The sequence below is a fragment of the Jaculus jaculus genome, chromosome 13 (assembly GCF_020740685.1).
Source record: "Jaculus jaculus isolate mJacJac1 chromosome 13, mJacJac1.mat.Y.cur, whole genome shotgun sequence".
In the NCBI taxonomy this organism is placed as follows: domain Eukaryota; kingdom Metazoa; phylum Chordata; class Mammalia; order Rodentia; family Dipodidae; genus Jaculus; species Jaculus jaculus.
This window is the reverse complement of record NC_059114.1, coordinates 48,625,921-48,642,785: the sequence shown is the minus strand read 5'-3', so window position 1 is coordinate 48,642,785 and position 16,865 is coordinate 48,625,921. Positions and strand designations below refer to the sequence as shown.

The window sequence follows — 16,865 nt, the reverse complement described above, 5'->3', positions numbered from 1 at the left end:
AGATATTATGAATAAACTATATGAAACCCTATTTCTTCAGTAGTCCAGTAATATTTATGTTAAAAAGAAGAGTGGGGATGGGCTGGAGAGATCTCACTCTAACTCAGGCAGACCTGGAATTCACTCTGTAGTCTCTGGGTGGCATTGAACTCATAGTTGATCCTCTTACATCTGCCTGAGTATGGAATTAAAGGCGTGTACCACCACACCCCACAAGAAATAATTTTAAATGATGTGTTTTAGACCTAACTTTCTACCCAATTATGGTTCCTAAATTCTATGAAAAAATGTATATTCTTAGGGGACTATGACTGAGACAAATAAATATACCAGTAAAACTACTCAACTCTAACTTAGGCTATCAAAAAACACATAAAACAATCAAGAGTCCGTTTTCCACACTTCATACCTGGTTATTTTCTTGATCCTCAAATATAAAATCTTGCTGCATAACTTCATTGTCTAAGTTAGTGCCAGCCACAGGTTTTGAACATTCTATGTTATCATCAGTGGCATTAGTAATGTCATCAGCAGCATTAACCCTAGTAATGAAGATAAAGAAAAAAAAAATCAGATCCACCAATCATGAATATGTAATCAATAATGATCAAAGTCCAGTGTGGTTGCCTTACTGCTATGTAACCCCCAGGTCCCAGAAGTGGAGGCAGGAGGATAAAATAAATGAGCATCCAAAAATTTTTACTTATAGGATTTTGAGGTGGGAGGTAGGGGAAGAGTTGTATAGTTTGTTGGTTTGAAGAGAAAAATCTTATTATGTAGCCCCAGCTATAGATGTACCATATGGCATTCCTAAAATTATCATTCCAACCAGTTTTCATATCGCCTGAGTTTCCATTTAATACCAAATATTCTAGTCAGTTAAAAAAAATCTTCAGCACAGCATAGTGGCGCATGCCTTTAATCCCAGCACCGAGGAGGCACAGAGGAAGGAGGACTGCAAGTCTGAGAACAGCCTATGAGTTCCAGATTAGTCTGGGCTAGAGTGAGACCCTACCTCAAAAACCAAAGCAGACCAAACAAAACAAAAGGGCTGGAGCAATGGCTTACTGGTTGAGGTGTTTGCCTGCAAAACCAAAGGACCCAGGTTTGATTCCCCAGGACCCATGTAAGCCAGATGCACAAGGTGGCGCATGTGTCTGGAGTATGTTTGTAGTGGGTGGAGTCACTGGCATGCTCATTCTCTCTCGCAAATAGAAATAAGTATTTTTTAAAACTTCCAAAACAATTATCTCATTTAATCAATTATTTCACTTAGCAATTGCTGTAGTAGTTAGTTTTTAAAATCTTCAAAAATCAATCATTCAATCCAATTATCTATCTCCTACTTAATCATGAATCTTCCAAATTTGGGTGTGTCTTTCACATCTGCCTCTAAAATACAAATTAATATATAAAAATATGAAAATAATTTTATTATGGTCTCTAAGGGAAGCATTTATATGTACACACACACACACGCATGCACACACACTTGTGTGTGTGTGTGTGTAGGCCGAGGTAACAGGAAAGGAGGCAAGTCTTTCCTCTTTCCTCCATTCCAGTAAAAAATAACAAAAGGTTTAACAGGCCAGCTGTAAGTCTGGATTAACAATATACAGTTAAACATATACTTAACTGACACATAACTAATCTAACAAAATCCTATGAGTGGGATAGAGGCGAGAAATAAGGATAACAACTCAAACAGCAAAGGATGTTTGTGTTCGCAATTTCACTCAAATGACCTCATGCACTAGAATGAGGTCAATTTGCTATCTCATCATTGCATGCCTGTCACAGTATGAATGCCTCTTGAATAGACTGTGTCTAATGTTTTGACTTGAAAAAAAAAAAAAACATTTTGTTTCTTTATGTGAGAGGGAGAGAGAATGGGTACACTAGGGCTTCTAGCCACTGCAAACAAACACCAGACACATACACGACCATGTGCATCTGGGCTTAGTTGGGTACTGGGAAGTCACACCTGGGTCCTTAGGCTTCACAGGTGAGCGCCCTAACTGCTAAGCCATCTTTCCAGAAGTTCTTTGATTTTGTGAGACAGGGTCTTATGCAATGCAACCTGGCCTCAAACTTGCTATGTAAGCCTTGTACTCCTGATCCTCCTGCCTCAAAACAAACAAACAAAAAGATACTTTATAGAAAAATCATGAGTTTTTTCAATGTTAAGTATATACGCATAGCAATCCTAATTCTGTCTCCCAAGTGCTGGGATTAAAGGCATGCGCCACCACACCTGTCCTAAAACAATTTTATAACTTTAATAGCAGTAAAAGTTTCTTACTGGCTATTAGGTCTTTCTCCATTACAATTAATACTTCCTCCTTCCTATGATGCTGTAAATTCTTAAGATCATGATCTATGCTGCACTGCGGATCAAATAGGTGCTGTTCCATAGCTGTTCTAACTGTTCTTCCTAAGATGCTACAAACAACATATCTAGTCGCCCTAACTGGGTATACGGCAACACAAACTGTAACAAGTAATCTGGTAAAACAAAGTGTAGAAAGAAATGCATAAAATACAGTCTGCAGAGATGGCTTAGTGGTTAAGGCGCTTGCCTGCAAAGCCAAAGGAGGTAAGTTTGATTCACCAAGACCCACTTAAGCCAGATGCACAAGGTGTCACATGCATATGGAGTTCATTTACAGTGGCTGGAGGCTCTGGTGCACCCACATTCTCTCTATCTGCCTTTCTCCCTCTCTCTCAAATAAATTAAAAAAAAATTTTAAATGCATAAAATGTCGGGCATGGTGGCATATGCCTTTAATCCAGCATCTGGACTACAGTAAAACCCTACCTCGAAAAAACAAAAACAAGAAACTCTAAGAATGTTACTCATTCATACACACTGATTGTCTGTCCCCCATCCCCGTTTTTAAACCCCCCCCCCCCCCCGCTTTCACTCTAGCTCAGGCTGACCTGGAAAGCACTATTTAGTCTTAGAGTAGCCTCAAACTCTCCGGATTCTCTTAACTCTGCCTCCCAAGTGCTGGGATTAAAGGTGTGCACTACCACACCCAGATGACTATTCTCTTTTTGAGGCTGGATCACCTGTAGCCCAAGGTTGGCAGTCCTTAAACACCTTATGCAGAAGAGGATAACCTTAACATCTTGATCTTCCTGCCTCCACTTCCCAAATACTGGGATTACAGATATGTGCCACCAAGCCTAGGTCATGTATATGTGCTTGTCTTTATTTTTTTTTTTGAGATAGCCCAGGCTGGCCTTAGGACATAACTCATAGCACAACTGCTGTCTCAGCTTCACTAATACTGGGATTATAGGTACACACTAGCATGCCAAGCTCTATTATTCATACTTTTTCCCCCCCAATTTTTGAGGTAGGGTTTCGCTCTAGCCCAGGCTGACCAGGAATTCACTACGTAGTCTTAGGGTGGCCTCGAACTCACAGTAATCCTCCTATGTCTCCCAAGTGCTGAGATTAAAGTTGTGCACCATCACACCTCACTATTATTCATTCATATATATACATATACACACACACAAATATGTATATATATGTGTGTGTGTATATTTAGTTTTATATATTTTTACAGTTATATATATATTTGTATGTATATATTTAGTTTTTCAAGGTAGAGTCTCCCTCTGGTCCAGGCTGACCTGGAATTCACTATGTAGTCTCAGGGTGGCATCTCATGGTGATCCTACCTCTGCCACGCAAGTGCAGGGATTAAAGGCGTGCACAACCATGCCCGGCCTTACTATTCATATTTTTAAAGGAAGCTCTATCAATATTTTAAATTTTCAGAAGATCATAATAGGGCTGGAGAGATAGCTTAGCGGTTAAGCGCTTGCCTGTGAAGCCTAAGAACCCCGGTTCTAGGCTCGATTCCCCAGGACCTACATTAGCATATGTCTGAAGTTTGTTTGCAGTGGCTGCAGGCCCTGCCATGCCCATTCTTTCTCTGCCTCTTTCTCTGTCACTCTCAAATAAATAAATAAAAATGAACAACAAAAAAAGTGTTTTTTAAAAAAATATTATAATAATCTTAAAAAAAAAAAAAAACAGGGCTGAAGGGATGGCTTAGCAGTTAAGGCATTTGCCTGCAAAGCCAAAGGACCCAGGTCCGATTCCCCAGGACACACATAAACGAGATGTACAAGGGGGCACACGCATCTGGAGTTCCTTTGCAGTGGCCAGAGGCCCTGGCACACCCATTCTCTCTCTCTTTGTATGTTAAATAAGTAAAAATAAAATATTTAAAGACAAAACAACAAAAACACTTTATCTCAGCCAGGTGATGTGGCATACAACTTTAGCCCCAGCACTTGGGAGGCTGATGTAGGAGGATTGTTTAGAGTTTGAGGTCACCCTATGACTATATAGTGAATTCCAGTCAGCCTACAGCTAGAATGAGACCCCATCTTGAAAAACCAAACAAACAAACAAAAAAGCAAACAAAAAGAACCTTTATCGTACGCCCATTCTCTTGCTCTGCCTCTTTCCAATAAATAAATAATATTTAAAAGACAAAACTGTGAGGTAACCCAGGCCCAGAAAGCCAAGCACCACATGTTCTCTCTCATATGTGGATCCTAGCTACAGATGACTGGGCTTCTGCGTGAGAATGAAAATACTTAGTAGCAGAGGCCAGTAAGTTAAGAAGGAGACATAAAGGGTAGAGAAAGGAAGAGGGGAGGATACTTAATAGGTTGATATTGTATATATGTAATTACAATGATTGTAATGGGGAGGTAATATGATGGAGAATGGAATTTCAAATGGGAAAGTGTGGGGGTGGGGAGAGAGGGAATTACCATGGGATATATTTTATAATCATGGAAAATGTTAATAAAAATAAATAAATAAATAAATAAATAAAAATAAATTTTTAAAAAGAAAAAAAAAAGACAAAACTTTATCTTAAGTTGGACATGATGACAAACGCCAGCATTCACAGCACTCAGGAAACTGAGTCAGGAGGATAGGTTTGAGGCTAATCTAGGCAAAAAAAAAAAAAGAAAAAATTAAACCATAAAAAAATGCCCATCTTTATTATTATAAATATTAGGAGGTATGAATGCTTTGTCTTTTATTCATTTTATCTGCATAAAAAATAAGTTTACTGCCTATGTTTCCTCTATAATAAGCACAATAAATACATGTTTCTCTCTATAGCCTGTTGAAACTTTAAAATCTTAAAATTTTGCCTTCAGGGCTGGAGAGATGATGGTTCATTGGTCAAAGGCACTTGCTTGCAAAGCCTTATGGCCCTGGTTCAATTCCCCAGTACCGACGTAGAGCCAAATGCACAAAGCTGCACATACATCTGGAGTTCATTTGCATTGGAAAGAGGCCCAGGCATACTCATTCCCAACTCCCTCTGCTGCAAATAAATTTTTAAAAATCGTTTTCTATAAGCATACTACTTACTTCTCAGAGGCTGGTACAATGCTGGTTGGAGACATATGAGCACTGCAATCAAAGAGAAATTTACTCTAAAAATTTACAATACTAAGAAACTATAAAGTGTGTTGAAAATTACAATTACATTGATCTGAAACTAGAACAACATGCACGAAATTTTGTTTTGAGTGACATCACTAATAAGATAATTTTTTTTGAGGTAGAATCGTGAGATAGAGAGTCAGATGCACAAAGTGACACATGCATCTGGAATGCAGTGGTAACAGGCCCTGGAAGGACTATCCCCTTATCTGTTGCTTTCTCTACTTGCAAATAACTATTTTTAAAAATTAATTTATTTATCTGAAAGAGGCAGATACAGAGAGAATGGGTGCACCAGGGCCTCCAGCCGCTGCAAACAAACTCCCAATGTGCCACCTTGTGCATCTGGCTTTACATGGGTACTGGGGAATTTAAGCTGGGTCCTTTGGCTGTGCAGGCAAGTGCCTTAACCATGAGCAATCTAACCAGCAAAATAAACAATTTTTTAAAAAAGAAACTTTCAGAGCTAGAGAAATGGCTTAGCGATTAAGGCACTTGCCTTTAAAGCCTAAGGACCCAGGTTCAATTCCCCAGATTCCATGTAAGCCAGAAGCATATGGTGGCACATGCACCTGAAGTTCATTTGTAGTGGTTAGAGGCCCTGGTGTGCCCATTCTCTCTTTCTGTAATAAAAATAGTTATAATATTTTTTTTTTAAAAAAATGGGCTGGATTGGCACAGAAACAGACATGTAGAAGGATCACTATGAATTGGAGGTCAGTCATGAGGTACAAAGTTCCAGATCAACCTGGTCTAGAGTGAGACCCTGCCTTGACCCAAAAAAAAAAAAAAAAAGGGCTGTACACACTTAAGGTTTACACATAACATCACCATCATGAGCAGTAGTATAGTAACTACCTTATTTATATATACATACATATTTATATATCATACCTATAAGTACTTTGATTTTTTTATTTTTTGAACTCAGGTCATCATGATTGTGCAGTATTCAGGAGGCTGGGTAGATAGATAGAGCACCATAAGTTCGAGACCAGCATGGGTTACAGGGTATTAAAGTCCAGGTTAGCCTGAGCTGAGCTAGAGTGAGACTTCATTCCTCACCCCTCCTCCACCAAAAAAAAAAAAAAACTGGGGGGAAAGGGAATACAAGTCAATTTAACCAAGGCACTACCTTCTCTAGCAAATCTATCTCCAAAGTTCTAGAATTTTATACCCAGCCTAATATCCCTGGCTAGCCTAGAATTTGACATGTATACCAGGTATCTTTGAACTTGCAGTGTTCCTCCAGCTTCTACTGCTCAAGTGCTGGCTACCATGTGTGGCCAAAACTCTTTTCCTTTTTTGTCTATTACCACAAGTTGAGCCTAGGATCTTATACACACTAGGCAAACACTACTGTTGAGCTTGATCTTACATACAGTTCAAATTTGTGTTTACTGCTTGAATGATTTTACATTACCAATGGAATACTCATCGGGACATGGTAGTACATGCCTTTAATCCCAGCATTTTTCAGCAGCATTTTGCCTGCTCTAGATGCTATCAATCCCCTTTTAAGTGTCCTGAGGGCATGGAGGAGTGCGTGGATCTCTTCTTTTATGACCCATGTGCTCATGAAGTGCTCATGGCTCTGGCTGCTCTAAACACTCCTTCCTGCTTGGCTTTTTCTTAAATTGTGGGAACTCTTTTAAAATGAGATTACAGGTGCTGGAGAGATGGCGTAGTAGTTAAGCACTTGCCTGTGAAGCCTAAGGACCCCGGTTCGAGGCTCAATTCCCCCAGACCCACATAGGCCAGATGCACAAGGGGGGGTGTATGCATTTGGAATTCATTTGCAGTGGCTGGAGGCCCTGGCACACCCATTCTCTCTCTCTCTTTGCCTTTTTCTCCCTGTATGTGTATCGCTCTCAAATAAATAAATAAAAATAAACAAAAATACAAAATGAGGTTACATATCATCATGTATTATCAAATCTTTTTTTTTTTTTTTTTTTTTTTTGAGATAAGGTCTCATTCTAACCCAGGCTGACCTGGAATTCACTATGTAGTCTCAGGGTGGCCTCGAACTCATGGTGATCCTCCTACTTCTGCCTCCCAAGCACTGTAATAAAATGTGTGCACCACCATGCCTGGCTTATTCAAACCTTTTTTGCTAAATTTACTGTATATCTTTTTATCTTTTACTTTGCTTATATTTGTCATCATTAAAAATTATATAGTTTTTTGGGCTGGAGAGATGGCATAGCGGTTAAGCGCTTGCCTGTGAAGCCTAAGGACCCCGGTCGAGGCTCGATTCCCCAGGTCCCACGTTAGCCAGATGCACAAGGGGGAGCACGCGTCTGGAGTTCATTTGCAGAGGCTGGAAGCCCTGGCGCGCCCATTCTCTCTCTCTCCCTCTACCTGTCTTTCTCTGTGTCTGTCGCTCTCAAATAAATAAATAAATAATTTTAAAAAATTATATAGCTTTTTAAAAAAGTGTTTTTAAAAGCTAAAGTTATGGTGGTACATGTCTTTAATCCCAGAATTCGGGAGGCAGAGGTAGAAGGATTTCCATGAGTTTGAAGCCACCCAGAAACTAAGTCAGCCCGGGCTAGAGTGAGAGTGAGACCCTACCTCAAAAAAAAAAAAAAAAAAGAAAAAAAGAAAAAAAGCTAAAGTTGGCACACACCTTAAATTCTATCACCTGAAAGGCAGGGGTAGAAGGATTACTGTGAGTTTGAGAACAGTCTGAGACTACATGGTGAATTTCAAGCCAGCTTGAACTAGGGCAAAACCCTACCTCAAAAAGCCAGAAAAAACTGGCGTGGTGGCCTTTAATCCCGGCACTTGGGAGGCAGAGGTAGGAGGATCGCAGTGAGCTCGAGGCCACCCTGAAACTACATAGTGAATTCCAGGTCAGCCTGGCCTACAGAAAGAGCATACCTTGAAAAACAAACAAACAGACAAAAAAACTGAAAAAGCTACAAGCTCATTCAACTTAACTATTTACCTTGTTGACGCTGTAACCCTATTTGATTCTAGGATGTTTTCAGTCATCCTTAGTTGTACCACCTCTGGCATGTCATCCGATTTTTCTGTACCCTCTTCTGGAAGTTCTTCTATATGTTCCAGCTTTTCATCTTCTTCCTCAGAAAGTTCATTAACCTATATAAATAAAAGGAAATCAAAAATTTAAATTTAACAAAACAAATTAAAAAATTAAGTATTTAAAAAATTTTTAAACAAATTTGCCAACTTGCATATAGAAGAAAATTACAGGCCAGGCATATAATCTAAGCACTTGGGAGGCTGAGGTAGGAGGATCATGCTGAGTTTTGAGGCCAGCCTGGGTCAAGAGTGAGACCCTAGCCGGTGTGGTGGTGCACGCCTTTAATTCCAGCACTCAGGAAGCAGAGGTAGGAGGATCAATGTGAGTTTGAGGCCACTCTAAGACCACATAGTGAATTCCAGGTCAGCCTGAGCTAGAGTGAAACCCTACCTCAAAAAAACAAACAAAGAAAAGTGCCGGATGTGGTGGCACACGCCTCTTTAATCCCAGCACTGGAGAGGCAGAGGTAGGAGGATCCCTGTGAGTTCCAGGCCATCCTGAGATTACACAGTGACTCCCAGGTCAGCCAGGACTAAAGTGAAACCCTACTTCAAAAAAAATAGAGAAAGAAAATATTTTGTTTGTTTCCAAGGATAAAATATGAATAAATGAATATGAGCTCACCATTGCTTCTAGCTACTGCAAATGAACTCCAGAAGCATGTACCACTTTGTGTTTGGCTTTACATGAGTACTAAAGAATCAAACCTGGATCATTAGGCTTTGCAGGCAAGTGCCTTATCTGCTGAACCACCTCTCCAGCCCACTTTTTCTCTCTCTTTTTTTATTTTTTTGTAGTTTTCCAAGGTTGGGTTTCACTCTAGCTCATGCTGACCTTGGATTCCCCATGTAGTCTCAGGGTGGCCTCAAACTCATGGCAATCCTCTACCTCTTCCTCCCCAGTGCTGGGATTAAAGGCATGGGCCACCACAACCAGTAAGTCACTTCTTTGTTTTTTGTTTTGTTTTGATTTGGAGTTAGGGTCTCTGCTGTAAACCAGGCTGACCTAGGATTTAGTCTCAGGGTAGCTCATAGTATTCTCCTACCTCAACCTGAGCGTACCACCACACCTGGCTTATTATTTTTGTTTTTTTGTTTGAGAAACAGAGGGGAGTATATGGGTGCATCAGAACTTCTTGCCACTGCAAATAAACTCTAGATATACGTATACGTGCACCACTTTGTGCATCTGGCTTTATATATGTGTACTAGGGAATGAAAACCAAGAATGGCAGGCTTTGCAAACAAGCACTGCTTGTTTAACTGCTAAGCTAGCTCCCAGGCCTAACTTTTATGTTTATCAAACATTGTTTTAGTCTTTTTTTATTTAAATTTAATTTTGAGAGAGACAGAGAAGAGAGGCAGATGAGAGACAGAATGGGTACACCAGGGCCTCTAGCAACTGTAAATAAACTCCAGATACATGAGCCCCTTGTGCATCTGGCTTGCTAGGAAATTGAAACTGGATCTTTAGGCTTCACAGGCAAGTGCCTTAACTGCTGTTTACTGGTCTTTTTTGTTTGGTTTTGTTTTGCGAGGTAGGGTTTCACTCTAGCCTAGGCTGACCCGGAATTCACTATGGAGTCTCAGGGTGGCCTCGAACTGACAGCGATCCCTCTACCGCTGCCTCCCGAGTGCTGGAATTAAAGGTATGCGCCACCATGCCCGGCTTTGTTTACTGATCTTTTGAGCCAGGGTCCTACTCTATAGCTCAAGCTGACTCACTATGTAGCCCAAGCTTGCCTCAAAAACTCAAAGATCCCCCTCCCTCAGCCTTCCAAATACTAGGATTAAAGGCTTGCACCACCACAACTAGCTTAGAACACAGCATTTTTGTTTTGTTTTGTGAAGTAGGGTTTCACTCTAGCTCAGGCTGACCTGGAGACTATGTAGTCTCAAGGTGGCATCAAACACATGGCGATCCTCCTACCTCTTCCTCCCAAGTGCTGAGATTAAATAAAGGTGTGTGCCACAACCCAAAGCAAACACAACATTTTGAAGAAAGTGTATCAGTAGCCTACATATTATGAAAAGGCCTGCAGTTACCAATTTAGATATATGAATTAACATTACAATATAATTATGTTTTGACTGCAGTTTTGCTTTCTGTCAGGATTCCAGGACACTGTCTTATCAGGAAAAATACCACATGCTATACGTAGTGATAACAATGAGAAAATGCCCCATTTTGGGGCCAGGTAAGGTAGTGACACCTGTAGTCCCAGCTACTCAGGAGACTAAGGCAGGAGGATGGCTTATATCCAGGAGTTGGGCTATAGTGAGCTATGCCAAGAGAGTGCCCTTAGTCAATTTGGCATAAATAAGGGGACTTGCCTAGAGTGGGAATCTAGATTGAATAAAGGGAGGTGAACTGGCCCAGGTTGGAAAGGGAACAGGTAAAAAAATGCTCCATTTTGGGGCTGGGGAGATTGCTACAAGTTAAATACACTTCCTGCACAAGGATGAGGGACTGAAAGGGAGATTGAATCTCCAGAAACCAAATTAAATAGTTGAGTGTGACCACATACACCTGTAACCACAGTCTCATGGAGAAGCAGAGACACCAGACTGCTGGAACTCATGAAAAAAACAGCAAGCTCTGGGTTAAGTGGTGGTGCACGCCTTAAATCCCAGCCCTAGGTAGGCAAAGGTAGGAGGATCACTGAGTTTGAGTCCACTCTGAGTCTACACAGTGAATTCCAGGTCAGCCAGGGCTAGAGGAAGACTTTACCTCGGCCCCTCCTCAAAAAAAGGAAATTAATGTTACTCACTAAAAGCTTTTTGGTAGAACACCAAAAAAAAAAAAAGTATATAAATTGAGTGTGTGTGTGTGTGTGTGTATGGAAGTGGAGATATATAAAGAAAAAGACCCCCAGTCACTGAAAATAATCTCCAGATGCATGTGCCACTTTGTGCATCTGGCTTTACATGGGTACAGGGGAATCAAAACTGAGTCATTAGGCTTTGCAGACAAGGGCATTAATTGCTCAGCAATCTCACCAGTCCCTATCCCACAAAATATCAAAATTTTAAAAAAAATTTTTTTTCAGGTGGCACTTTTATTTTTACTATAAGGCAGAGTCTTACTAAGATACCCAGGCCACTTTAATTCATTCTGTACCCCAAGAGAAGCCTGAACTTACGTTCCTCCTGCCTAAGCCTCCCAAATATTTTGGATTAAATGTGCCACCCAAGACTGAATTAAAAACTGGCTTTTTCAAGAGGAATAACTTTTCAGTGCACCACATTTTTAGCATAAGTATTCTATTTTAAACTATGTTATATCACTTTTTAAAAATCATTTTATCTGTACAATCAAAAGTGCTTAGATCCAGGTCAGCCTGAGCTAGAGTAAGACCCTACCTCAAAAACAAACAAACAAACAAACAACAACAAAAAGTGCTTAGAGACTTCCGGTTAAGATGGTGGCTATGAACCACACCAAAGCAACCTAGGGGAGAAAAAGCAAAAAACAAAACCAAACATTCTTTTACTAAAAAGTGAGGTGTATAAGAAATTATCAACGGCAGCAGAGAAGTAGGAGATTCAGAGCATCTCCAGCCAACAGAAGGCTCACCCTGAGCAGCAGGAAAAGCCAGGTGAGGGGATTCTCCACTCACACCGAAACTCATCGCAAACTCAAGAAACGTAAAGAGAGGACAGCAGTGACCAAGCGGGTGGCTCTTGAGGAAGAGAATCATGTGGACCACAGCAGAACATCAGCCACCATCCACAGCTCCCCCTCCCCCAAGCGCCAGCAAGCACCAGAGACCTGGGGAAGGGAGCTCACCTACACAGCACCCGGCACAGGTGAATAGAGCAGAAACTCACTGACCCAGGCAGCCTACCTGAGCCCACAGCACAGCATAATTAAGACCAAAGCCAACCCCAAAAGGTAACTGGGATTACACCAGGTCAGTAACTTCCAAATAAGACTGGTATATAGGCTTGAATCGGAAGCGCTAATTGCACCCTCCATGTCAGGGTAAATTATATGTTAAATCTGATGGATTGTTGGACTTGCCATTCTTAAATAAACTATATTTGGGGCTTGTCATTTGTTGCCTCTTGCTCTATAGTGGCTTTGTTTCCTCTCCTGTTGTTCATGAGAGAAGGGTCTCACTTGGTCACAAGCTGACTTGGAATGCTCAACAGACCAGATATATACAGGACATTTCATCAAATGCTGTAAAAAATACATATTCTTTTCACAGCTCACAGAACATTCTCTAAAACAGACCTTATGTTAGGACACAAGTCGTAACAAATACAGGAAAATTAAAATAATTCCTTCCTTGCACTCTATTTGATCACAATGGGATCAAAGAACAAATCAATACGAAAAACTATACAGCATACACAAAATCATGGAAACTAAACAATACACTACTAAATGATGAAAGGGTCAATGAAGAAATCAAGAAGGAAATAAAAAAATTCATAGTCAAATGATAATGTGAACACAACATACAAAAACCTTTGGGACACAATGAAAGCAGTCCTAAGAGGGAAATTTATAGCTTTAAGTACCTATATTAAGAAATTAGAAAGGTCTCAAGTAAATGGCCTAATTGTTTCACTTTAAAGCATTGGGAAAAGAAGAACCAGGCAAACCAAAAATCAGTAGACGGGAAGAAATAATAAAGATTAGAGCAGAAATTAATGAAATAGAAACAAAAAAACAATCCAAAGAATCAATGAAACAAAGAGTTGGTTCTTTGAAAGGACAAACAAGATTGATAAAACCCTTAGCAAATCTGACCAAAAGAAAAGAGATAAGAGACACAAATTAATAAAATTAGAGATGAAAAGGCACCATCATAACAGGTAACAGAGAAATTCAAAAAAACATAGGGACATACTATAAGAACATATATTCCACTAAGTTTGAAAATCAGAAAGAAACGGATGATTTCCTTGATTTTATGACCTATCTAAATTAAATCAAGAGGAGATTAACCACTTAAATAGACCTATAGCAAGTATGGAGATCCAAGCAGTTAAAAAAAGGTGGCGCACACCTTTAATCCCAGCATTTGGGAGGCAAAGGTAGGAGAACTGCCATGAGTTTGAGGCCAGCCTGAGACTATGTAGTGAATTCCACGTCAGCCCGGGCTAAAGAAAAACCTTACCTCAAAGACAAAACAAAACAAAATCTCCCAACTAAATCAAGTCCAGTCCCAGATGGGTTCATTGGTAAATTTTACCAAACCTTCCCAGAACTAACATCAATACTCTTAAACTTTTCCATAAAATAGAAAAGGAAGGAATTCTAACTCCTACGAAGCATTACCCAGATTCCAAAACCACACAAAGATTTAAAAAGAAAAAAAATAAAATAAACAAAGAAAATTACAAACCGGGTGTGGTGGCACACGCCTTTAATCCCAGCACTCGGGAGGCAGAGGCAGGAGGATCGTCATGAGTTCGAGGCCACACTGAGACTACATAGGGAATACCAGGTCAGCCAGAGCTACAGTGAAACCGTACCTCAAAAAAACAAAACAAACAGTACTCAACAAAATATTGACAAACAGAATACAATATATCAGAAAGATCATTCAGCCTGACCAGGTTTTATACCAGACATGCAGGGATGGTTCAACATACACAAATCCATAAATGATGGACAAAAATCACACGATCAATCCTAAAATTCATTTGGAAACACAAAAAAACCCTCAAATATCCAAAACAATTTTGAGCAACAATATAAGGCTGTTGGTCCCATACCTGATTTTAACCTATACTACAGAGCCATAACAAAAATAGCATGATACTGGCACAAAAACCGACATGTAGATCAACGGAACAGAATAGAGGACCCAGATGTAAGCCTGTTCTTTGACAAAAATGCCAAAAATACTCATTGAAGAAAAGACAGCCTCTTCAACAAATGATGCTGGGAAAACTGTATTTGCACCTGTAGAAAGATGAAAATAGATCTTTCTTTCTCCCTATGCACAAGAATTAAGTCCAAATGAATCAAAGATCTTAGTATCAGACCTGAAATTCTGAAGCTGCTAAAGGAAAAAGTAGGGGAAACTCTTCAACATATTGGTCTTTGCAAAGACTTTCTGAATATAACCCCAACTGCTCAAGAAATAAAACCACAGATTAACCGCTGGGACCTCATTAAATTAAAAACCTTTTGTATGACAAAGGACACTGTGAATAGAACGAAGAGGCAACCTACAGGATGGGAGAAAATCTGTGCCAGCTATAAATCTGATAGAGGATTAATATCTAGGATATACAAAGAACTCAAAAACTTAAATAATAAGAAATCAAACAACTCAATTAAAAAATGGGCTATGAACATGTTCCTCCAGACACAAAATGGACTGGATATCCATGTCCTCACAGTGCTGGACACTACGTACACAACACCATCAAAACAGGAAGGTAAGATCATGACCTCAAAACTAAAGAGACTGATTGAGAGGGGGAGGGGATATGATGGAGAATGGAATTTCAAAGAAAGTGGGGGAAAGGAGTGCATTATTACCATGGGATATCATTTACAGTCATGTAAGTTATTAAATAAATAAGTAAACAAGTAAATAGAGAATGAGTGAGGGGGAGGGAATATGATGGACAGAGTGGAGTTTCAATGGGCAAAGTGTGGGGAGGGTGGAAATTACCATGGGGTATTGTTTAAAATTATGGAAGTTATCAATAAAAAAATGTTTAAGGGCTGGAGAGATGGCTTAGCGGTTAAGTGCTTGCCCAAGGAGGCCTAAAGACCCCAGTTCAATTGCCCAAGACCCATGTTAGCCATATGTACAAGGGGGCACACACATCTGGAATTCGTTTCCAGAGGCTGGAGACCCTGGCATACCCAATCTCTCTCTCTCTCCCTCTCTTGCTTGCTCTTAAATAAATAAACAAAAATTTTTAAGCTGGGTGTGGTGGCGCACGCCTTTAATCCCAGCACTAGGGAGGCAGAGGTAGGATTGCTATGAGTTCAAGGCCATCCTGAGACTACAGAGTGAATTCCAGGTCAGCCTGGGATACAGTGAGACCCTACCTTGGAAAACCAAAACAATAAAATAAATAAATAAATATTTTAAAATTTTGATTTTAAATATGGGCTATGGAGCTAGGCATAGTGGCACACGCCTTTAATCCCAGCACTTGGGAGGCAAAGGTAGGGGGATCACCGAGTTTGAGGCCACCGTGAGAGACTACATAGTGAATTCCAGGTCAGCCTGACTAGAGTGAAACCCTACCATGAAAAAAGGCTATGAACTAAATACAGAGTTCTCAAAAGAAAAAAAATAGATGGCATATATACATCTAAAATAAATGTTCTAAATAAATAAATAAATAAATAAAAAGCCGGGCGTGGTGGCGCACGCCTTTAATCCCAGCACTCGGGAGGCAGAGGTAGGAGGATCGCTGAGAGTTCGAGGCCACCCTGAGACTACATAGTAAATTCCAGGTCAGCCTGAGCCAGAGTGAGACCCTAACTCGAAAAACAAAAAAAATAAATAAAATAAAATAAAATAAAATAAATGTTCTACATCCCTAGTCATCAGGGAAATGTAGATTAAAACTATGTTGAGATTCCATCTCACTCCTGTCAAGATTGGCTACCCTCATGAAAATAAATGACCATAAATGCTAGAGAGGATGCAGAAAAAGAGGAACCCTTCTACACTGCTGGTGGGAATGCAATCTGCTCCAGCCATTGTGGAAATCAGTGTGAAGGTTCCTAAACAGCTAAAAATAGGTCTACTATATGACCCAGCTATAGCACTCCTGGGTATATATCTTAAGGACTCATCTCAGTACCTTAGAGATTCTTGCTCAACCATGTTTACTGCTGCTCTATTCACAATAGCTGGGAAATGGAACCAGCCTAGATGTCTCTCAACTGATGAGTGGATAATGAAGATGTGGCACATTTATACAATGGAGTTCTACTCAGTGGTAAAGAAAAATGAAGTTATGAAATTTTCAGGAAAACAGATGGATCAGGAAAGCATTATATTTAGTGAGGTAACCGAGGCCTAGAAAGCCAAACATCACATGTACTCTCTCATATGTGGATTCTAGCCAGAAATGACTGGACTTCTATGTGAGTCAGAGTAAACCTCAGTAGCAGAGGCCAGTAAACTAGAAAGAAGATATAAAGGGAATAGAAAGGGAGGGACGGGGTACTTAATAGGATGGTATTATATATATGTAAGTAGAAGAACAGATTAATGGGGGCGAAAAGGCCTAAGTGAGGTCAGGGGAAGAGACTGAGTAACGAAAAAGTGGAGGGATGGCTAATCAAAGTCTAAGAGGTTATAAGTAAGTCATCAGGAAACCT

At 40.1% G+C, this 16,865-nt stretch overlaps 1 protein-coding gene across 4 annotated transcripts in view; it reads right to left on the bottom strand.

Moving 5' to 3' along the window:
- Window positions 1-16,865, bottom strand: part of Fam13b (family with sequence similarity 13 member B) — an 81,448-nt gene that overhangs the window by 36,170 nt on the left and 28,413 nt on the right. For all 4 annotated transcript variants that reach the window (XM_045132292.1, XM_045132291.1, XM_045132293.1 and 1 more), the window contains 3 exons: window positions 8,448-8,602; window positions 5,420-5,461; window positions 410-542 (listed from right to left, as the gene is read on the bottom strand). In XM_045132292.1, coding sequence (XP_044988227.1) covers window positions 410-542; window positions 5,420-5,461; window positions 8,448-8,602 — 330 coding nt within the window. The remainder of the gene's footprint in view (window positions 1-409; window positions 543-5,419; window positions 5,462-8,447; window positions 8,603-16,865) is intronic.